The 8,799-nt window shown below is 25.7% G+C and overlaps 2 protein-coding genes across 2 annotated transcripts; one reads left to right on the top strand and one right to left on the bottom strand.

Moving 5' to 3' along the window:
- Nucleotides 1-991: 991 nt before the first annotated feature.
- Nucleotides 992-3,898, bottom strand: LOC123267797 (mediator of RNA polymerase II transcription subunit 19). Its single transcript, XM_044732657.1, has 5 exons — nt 3,637-3,898; nt 3,259-3,500; nt 3,009-3,165; nt 1,802-1,901; nt 992-1,722 (listed from the first exon to the last, which is right to left on the bottom strand). The coding sequence occupies exons 2-5, from the start codon at nt 3,443-3,445 to the stop codon at nt 1,438-1,440; spliced, it is 729 nt and encodes a 242-aa protein (XP_044588592.1). The 5' UTR covers nt 3,446-3,500; nt 3,637-3,898; the 3' UTR covers nt 992-1,437.
- Nucleotides 3,899-5,326: 1,428 nt separating this feature from the next.
- On the top strand, nt 5,327-8,550 carry LOC123266650 (akirin-2). Its single transcript, XM_044730997.1, has 4 exons — nt 5,327-5,891; nt 6,499-6,701; nt 7,899-8,061; nt 8,144-8,550. The coding sequence occupies exons 1-4, from the start codon at nt 5,714-5,716 to the stop codon at nt 8,152-8,154; spliced, it is 555 nt and encodes a 184-aa protein (XP_044586932.1). The 5' UTR covers nt 5,327-5,713; the 3' UTR covers nt 8,155-8,550.
- Nucleotides 8,551-8,799: the final 249 nt, after the last annotated feature.

Here is an 8,799-nt window from a genome sequence, read left to right as displayed (position 1 = left end):
CGCACTTTGCACATGTATGCTCCGATAATATTGTATATGTTTATATATCTGTAAAATTCAAACAAAAACAGTTTCACTGTAAAAAAATCGCGCCAAGTCCACGTTCATAAGATCATTAATAAAAAAAAATTTTTTTCTTTACAAAAAGATATAAAATAAAAAAATTAAAAAATCCAAGTAACCGATATGATTGTATATGATTTTCGGAAATTAAAAAAAAATTTTGTTGTAAATTTAAAAATTTAAAAAAAATTTTGGAACGTACTTGGTGTGCGTCATAGTGTATTTCAATTTTTTTAAAGTCCTAGTAAATAGATTTTACGAATTTCATTAAAAGTAAAATATTTTGCAATCACGCAAACACTGAAATTCATGCTTCTAGACTAGAATACCCCCTTAGTATTAAAAAAAAAATTTTTTTTTTAATGTAACAATAAATTTTTTTGATTTTTACAAGTGAAATATTTTAGAAAATTTTTATTATAATTTATTTGTTTAAAAAAGTTCTAAAAATCATCAGAAGTCAGCTGATTTCAGTATTATGGTTTTAACTTACCAATTTATTAAATTAAAAATATAATAATGAAACTAGCAGACGTCTAAAAAAATTTTTCTTCGAAGATTAATGATCATTAATTAAATTAGAATTAAAAAATAATTTTACTACAAATATTTCATTAAAAAAAACTAAAATTTGTCAGACGTCTGTTATTTTTATTTTCATAATAAAAATTGGTAAAGAAATTGATAAAAAATTTTTCAAATCATAATTTTTTACGAAATAGTGTTTAATAATAAGATTTCATATTTATACAAAGTTATATTAATATCAATGTGTTTGAAAAAGAATATTACACGACGAAAAAAAAAAAAAAAAAGGAATTAAACTACTATTTATAAGCCTACTTTATAAATACTACCGAATTGAAATAATAAATTTATAATTATTTTTTTTAATTTTTCTTAAACGTAAAAATTACCAAGCCTGTAATTTTATAATTATCGTAATTATTGTAATTAAAAATATTTACATGATTGCAGAATCTTTGGAATAAAGCAGATTCGCATTATAAACAACACGTGATAGTTTCAAGCTGTGAAAAACATACCACGTGGCTTTTTTTCATTTTTTTTTTTTGACACAGTCAGGATTTTTCACTCTGAAATATTTTTCGCCTTTGATATCTCTGGAATGAAATATCTTTAATCAAAAATTTCAAAAAATCATAATGGTAAAAAATAATCATAACTCATAACATTGAACTACTTATTCGATTATTAGTCGCTATTATAAATAAAATATTAATGTTTAAACAGAGAACATGTGGTTTTAATATTAACTTTTAAGAAATTGGTTTAGTTTTTTTTAAATGAGCAAAAAATTCTCCACAATTGGCCAGCTTATTAATTAATCGTATAAAAAGAACTAATTGTCAATCACGAGTTGGAATGCTGCGAGGGTGTCAATCCACCAGGGTGTTCAGGACTGTGCTTTTGTTTTTTTCTTTTTTTCTCTTTCTTGCGCTTCTTCCTGGCTTCTTTCTCCTCGTCGTGCCTTTTCTGTTTTTTGTGCTTCTTTTCGTGGGTATCCGAACCGGCAATATCGGTTGTCGCTATCTCTTGTCCAGCTGGAACGTCTCCAGGCTTGTGTTTATGCTTCTTGTGCTTGTTCTTGTGTTTTCTTTGAGGTGTTTGATTAACATGTCGATATTGCTCCGGCAGCTGTGATAAATACATTTTTATTAATAAATAAATAAATATATTATATTTTAATTATTGAGGTAGTAAAAATTATATTTACTGGTCCAGGATGTAATCGGAATCCTGATAGTTGGTGGATATTTAGAGGAAGTAATTCTTTTCCTCCAATTGGTGGTTTTTCGATGACAGATCTTAATGAACTGAAAAAAAATTATCTATATTAATTATCTATAAAGAGAATAAGCAAAATTTTGTGGTCAGTGTATTTAAATGATAAAATGAGTTTTTATGATTGAATTTGCTATCGTTGGAAAAGTCTTGATCTGGAGTTGTGACTTTTTAATGTTTTCATATCATTCTTACCAATATAGTCAATTTATGATGATAAGTATTTAGGCTGCATTTGAAAATGCTCTATCTCTAGATACATAATTAAGAAATGACCTCGTATCTTGTGAACTATTGACATTTTTAAAGATATAAACTCATCCTGATGTTACACTCATTGAGACCTTTCATTTGAGTACCCACATCAATTTTTCATATATTTATATATATTATATATATGTAAATATGAAAAATATATCAAAATGCATGTGAGTGCTCAAATGAAAGCTCTTGATGAGTGTAATGTCGGGATGAGCTTATATTTTGAAAAATGTCAATAATTAAGAACTGAATTTGCTATCTTGTCAACTATTGATATTTTTGAAGATATAAACTCATCCCGATGTTACACTCATTGAGACATTTCATTTGATTACCCACATGCATTTTTGATATATTTTTCATATATACATATATGTAATATATATAAATATATGAAAAATTGATGTGGGTACTCAAATGAAAGATCTTGATGAGTGTAATGTCGGGATGAGCTTGTATGTTAAAAAATGTCAATAATTAAGAAATGACCTTGTATCTTGTGAACTATTGACATTTTTAAAGATATAAGCTCATCCCAATGTTACACTCATCAAGACCTTTCATTTGAGTACCCACATCAATTTTTCATATATTTATATATATTACATACATGTATATATGAAAAATATATCAAAAATGCATGTGGGTACTCAAATGAAAGCTCTTGATGAGTGTAACATCGGGATGAGCTTATATCTTTAAGAACATCAATAGTTAAAACAATACAGTGCTATTTAACAAAAGTCAGTATTTAATAAAGCAAAATTTTATTTGTTTATAGTGCACGAGTCACAGCAGTCACATAGTGACTGCAAGGTTGCTAGTATATTTTGTTTTAGTTATTTATTATATAAATTAAAAATATAAAATATTTATACCTGTTGTCTTGATGTCCAGGTGTATCAATAGTACCAGGAAGATTTGGAAGAAATGACGATAGTTGTTCTTTTAATTTTTTACCACTGAATTTACTATAAGAGTGTTCAAGATTATAATAATTCATCAAGTTAGTAGCTCCTGTAAGTTCGCTCTCTCCTGTAAAAATAAAAATAAAAAAAAAAAATTTATATTTGACCCAATACAAATTAAGATACTTATAATAATTTAATAAAAAAAAATGAAAATTACCAGGAGGTTCTTTCATTAAATAAAAAGGTCCACTGTGAACAATCGAAGGATTTTTCCCAAGAGATATTGTTGTTTTAAGAGTTCCCGTTGAATCCTGACGTGATACAACGGGTGATCTTGCACCCCTTGGAGATGACTTTGGGGAATATTGTTCAACTTTAGTACGAAATTGATCACCCATCATCATCCCTTCGGTAAATTCACCTTTTTACCAAGTAAAGCCTGCCACCAAATACTTGTTTCTACAAACATATCACACAAATATTAATAACATGAAAATACATAACAATTATTAAATAAATAGAAAGTGAAACACAACATGTACACACTTGCAAAATAATTTTAAGTAAAAACATTTATTTATTAATAAATACACACCTTTTGTTGGTTGCCTAAATAACAATATCCATTAATTATGTAATAATTTAACTTGTTTTTAGTAAACTAAACATTGGTAATCAATTTATAAATAAAAGAGTATTTCACGGTCAACACTGATTATGAATGACCGAATATTGGATTCCTTTTTGATATTCCAGAGATAATAAAACAGAAGGTGCTCCAATCTTCGTAATACATCTTGGAAAATAACACACAAGCAAATAACAGTGGCGCAATCACTTGTAATTTTCACTTACTATTTATTATAAGTTTTTTTTTTGTTCAATCGATTAATATATCGATATTTTTTCTTATCGATTGTTTTATAATTTAAAATTCAATAATTAACATATTTATTTTTAGTCACAATAAATTTTAATAAATAATTTAAATAATTAAATTGAAAATTATGCACTTAGATGGTAAAAAGATGGCTGTGTAATCGACTTTTGCATTTGACAATATTGTGTGTAATTCTAAATCTGTCTAAGTATATTATAATACTAAAGTTATTAAGTTAGTCGACGTTTTTAATTTTTTGATTATTTTTCCATCATTAATTTAGACCTAAAAAATAGTTTTTAAAAATTGCACTTATAATTTTTTAAGTTTTTTTTTACAAATGAAAATTTTTATGTAATAATTTTTTCAATAAAAAAAAATTCTGAAAATTTTTAGACGGTTAACTTAATTTTCATGAAATATATTATGAAAATTAATCTAGCAGATATTTAATAATTTTTCTGATAAATAAATTACTGGATGAAAAAATAAAAAATAAAATTGATATTTAGAAAATTTAATAAATTAAAAATGTAATTTTTTTATATTAATAAAATAAGCCGACATTTTTGATTTTTTTATTTTACTTAATTTATTAAATTATAACTGAAAAATATTTTTAAAGAATTGCATTTATAGTTTTTGAAGTTTTTATCAAATGAAAAAATTTTTTTTAATAATTCTTTAATAAAAAAAAATCATAAAAATCTTTAGATGTCGGCTAACTTTATTTTCCTAATTTTTTTTAATTTTTCAGAATACATTTTTTTGTTAAATAAAATTAAAAAATGGTCAAGTGGCAGCTATATAACTTAAATATTATTATTATTATAAATTCTAATTATGACATTAAAGTTAGCAGTCGGTTAAAAATTTTTTAATTTTATTTATCAAAAAAATTTATTCCATAAAATTATTTTTAAAAAATTGCATTTTTTATTTTTTAAAATTTCTAAATGTCAATTTTTTTTCTAATTTTTTTTTGCCATAATTTATTTACTATAAAATTTTTAAAATTATTAAATATATACTAAATTAATTTTCATATTTTAATTTATAAAACAGAAAATTCTAAATAAAATTATTTATTAAATTATAAAAACTCTAAAAAATTGCACTAATTATTTTAAATAAAATTATTTATTAAATTATAAAAACTAAAAAATTGCACTAATTATTTTAAATAAAATTATTTATTAAATTATAAAAACTCTAAAAAATTGCACAAATTATTGATAAAAATTAAAAAATAAATAAATCAGCTGTAACCTGTCAAATTTAATTTTAACTTACAATTATTTCCCCTTATGAAGTATAGGTGGCGCGGTAGTGCAAAAATAAGCGGTATTTATTCCAACTAGTGAAAAATATTTTATGGTCATCATGGAAAAAAGATGTCGCATGTAAATCTGTGAAAAGCAGTGTAGTCAGTTTGGTATTCTGTGAGCTGCTGCACAAATTCCGCCATACTGTTTGTTTTGATACATTTATATCATTACCGTATATAATTTTTCAACAGCATAAACAAAAAACTACCTAAAAAAATAGCTAATTAACCAGTTTGACATAAAATTGTGATATTTAGAGATAATTAACCATCCGTAAAAAAATAAAAATAAAATTAAAAAAAAGTAACACTATAGTGTCACCAGTAGCGCCTTGTGTTAGTGTGTTGGTGTGCCAGTTTAGTAAACGTGACGAAGGAACATCAGCAGCATTACATTGTCGTTCTCAGTTTGGATACTCATAGCAGTAGCACCAGCAGCACTAGTATCAGTCACCGATCTCAGCCATGGCCTGTGCCACCCTAAAAAGATCCTTGGAATTTGATCCTGTTCACAGCCACGGCCGTCCTAGTAAGCGACGAAGATGTGCTCCAATGTGCGTATCACCTGGCAGTTCAACCCAGCGGACATCAAGCCAACAAAATCCATCACCGTTTGGCGAAGTCACGCACAAATTGACGCCTGGTAATTGTTATCGGTTATAACGGCCATTTTATCCCTTGTCTATATGCTCTCTCTAATACTATATCATATTTATTTTAAATCATTACTATTTTATTGTCTTTATTCAATATACATCTATATATATAAATATAAATGCGTCTACATATATTATATTAAATATTATATATTGTGTTTTTTTTTATTTTGCTCATTGTCTCTTTAAAATTATCCTGGCATTGTATTTAATTATTTATTATTATTTGTGGTAGGGAACAAAAGAAGGGCATCACCCACGAGTTAATCATATGGTAATACTCTAACAGACGTCGACTGTTTATTATTTTTTTTTTTTATTTATTTATTTTTTAACTCACGGCCTCAGATGGCAACACGACAATGACGTCAAAAAATTTTATTATTAATTTTAGTGAATATTTTTCTAGAGTTTATGTACTCCAAAACTATTAAAAAAAGAATCAATTAATTATTTTTTTTGGAGTTAATTAATTAAAATTGACAATGTAGAGACATAATTATTTTTGTCAGTATTGAAACTGCTGATGAAAAAAATGATTAAGAGGACATTTGGGATTTTTTGAAATTATTAATGGTGATTGATTAATTACAGAGAAAATGGCTGCTAACATTAGAGAAGAAATTTGCCGATTACATAAACGTAAGCAGTTGCATTTCAACCCACAAGGTAATTCAAGTGGTTGTGATTCTTCGGACATGGAAGGGGGCCCAGCAAGTCCATCTGGTTGTGGTTCAAGCTCGTACAACAACTGCAGTCCCAACAGCAGGGAGAAACCATTATTCACATTTAGACAAGTATGTATTTATTTTTTTTTTATTGATTTCATTATTTGTTTATTTATTAGTAACCTTTCAGTCACTACGTGACTTCCGTGACTTGTGAACTATAAATAAATAGAATTTTGGTTTATTAAATAATGACTTTTGTTAAATTGCACTGTACTTTCTTAAATATTGACGTTTTTGAAGATATAAGCTCATCCCCATGTTACATTCATCAAGAGCTCTCATTTAAGTACCCACATGCATTTTGATATATTTTTCATATATACATATATGTAATATATATAAATATATGAAAAATTGATGTGGCTACTCAAATGAAAGGTCTTGATGAATGTAACATCAGGATGAGCTTATATCTTTGAAAACGTCAATTGTTCACAAGATAGCAAGGTCAGTTCTTAATTATTGACATTTTTAAAGATATAAGCTCATCCCGATGTTATACTCATCAAGAGCTTTCATTTGATTACCCACATGCATTTTGATATATTTTTCATTTATACATATATATAAATATATGAAAAATTGATGTGGGTACTCAAATGAAAGGTCTTGATGAGTGTAACATCAGGATGAGCTTATATCTTTGAAAACGTCAATTGTTCACAAGATAGCAAGGTCAGTTCTTAATTATTGACATTTTTAAAGATATAAGCTCATCCCGATGTTATACTCATCAAGAGCTTTCATTTGATTACCCACATGCATTTTTGATATATTTTTCATACATACATATATATAAATATATAAAATATATGAAAAATTGATGTGGGTACTCAAATGAAAGGTCTTGATGAATGTAACATCGTGATGAGCTTATATCTCTAAAAATGTCAATACTTCACAAGATACAAGATCGTTTCGTAATTATGTTAAATTGCACGGTGCTTTTTTTACTATTGACATTTTTAAAGATATAAGCTCATTCCGATGTTATACTCATCAAGACTTTTTATTTGAATACCCACATGCATTTTTGATATATTTTTCATATATAAATATATAAAATATATGAAAAATTGATGTGGGTACTTAAATGAAAGGTCTTGATAAGTGTAACATCAAGATGAGCTTATATCTTTGAAAACGTCAATTGTTCACAAGATACAAGGTCGTTTTTTAATTACAATTAATAATAGAGCTATATATAATTAATTAATAATATAGATTTATTTATTTATTTACTGACGGATTTTTTTTTAATAGGTTGGATTGATTTGCGAGAGAATGCTCAAAGAACAAGAAACTCAAATACGCGAAGAATATGATCAGATATTAACAATGAAGCTCTCTGAACAATACGACGCTTTTGTTAAATTTACATACGATCAAATTCAGAAAAGATTTGAGTCTGCAGCTGCACCAAGCTGTAAGTATTTTTATTTATTTATTTACAATTGTTTTATTAATATAAGTAGATAGTTTTTTTAACACTAATTTTTTTGTTACAGATCTGTCTTAAATAGAAGCTTGTACTTTTAAGAAAACAAGTTTTGAAAGGAAGAATTAGGTAAGAAATATTGAATCAATTGTCCTTAACGACGATCAATGGGGATTTATTGATCTATTATTTCACGAAATAAAAATCGCAGATTTACTGCGTAAGGATAAAATTATTTGCTTAAAGTTTACTCTGAGTAATGTTAACAGGATGAAAAAGTTATTAAATTCTATAAATAAATAAATCAGCAAATAATGAAATTTGTAACGAATACACTTTGGATTTGAAGAGTTAAGAAATAATATAAAAAAAAAAAAAAATACCATACTCGGCATAAACGGAGGATGATTAGTTATGTAAGTTTATAGTAGACTTGTAGTTAAATACAATTTAAATAAACGAAGATCGATCAATAAATTAATTGTGTACCAGTAACAAAAAATAATTAAACAGAAAAAAAAAACAATATTTATACTGTTTTAATTAAAAAAGCGGTAGTATCAGGGAACCATGTTAAAATTTATTAGGAAAAAAAAATTAAATATTTCATTTTTTTTTTCAACTACTTAATCTAAATTTATTTTTTGTATACAAGTATTAACTTTTTATTTATATAAATATCTTCTATTCAAAACTTATTTTTCTATATTAAAAAATTCTTAAAAA

Source organism: Cotesia glomerata, linkage group LG1, assembly GCF_020080835.1.
Source record: "Cotesia glomerata isolate CgM1 linkage group LG1, MPM_Cglom_v2.3, whole genome shotgun sequence".
Lineage (NCBI taxonomy): Eukaryota > Metazoa > Arthropoda > Insecta > Hymenoptera > Braconidae > Cotesia > Cotesia glomerata.
The sequence above is the reverse complement of the archived record's forward strand: the minus strand, read 5'-3'. Positions and strand labels throughout refer to the sequence as shown.

What these genes read in the sequence shown, in the direction of transcription:
- LOC123266650 (XM_044730997.1), top strand. Translation starts at nt 5,714, where the DNA reads ATGGCCTGTGCCACCCTAAAAAGATCCTTGGAATTTGATCCTGTTCAC. An exon ending in CACGCACAAATTGACGCCTG is followed by an intron (nt 5,892 to 6,498) that starts GTAATTGTTATC and finishes GATTAATTACAG; the next exon opens with AGAAAATGGCTGCTAACATT. An exon ending in CATTATTCACATTTAGACAA is followed by an intron (nt 6,702 to 7,898) that starts GTATGTATTTAT and finishes TTTTTTTAATAG; the next exon opens with GTTGGATTGATTTGCGAGAG.
- LOC123267797 (XM_044732657.1), bottom strand. Translation starts at nt 3,445, where the DNA reads ATGATGATGGGTGATCAATTTCGTACTAAAGTTGAACAATATTCCCCA. An exon ending in TTTAATGAAAGAACCTCCTG is followed by an intron (nt 3,166 to 3,258) that starts GTAATTTTCATT and finishes TTATTTTTACAG; the next exon opens with GAGAGAGCGAACTTACAGGA. An exon ending in CCTGGACATCAAGACAACAG is followed by an intron (nt 1,902 to 3,008) that starts GTATAAATATTT and finishes ATTTTTTTTCAG; the next exon opens with TTCATTAAGATCTGTCATCG.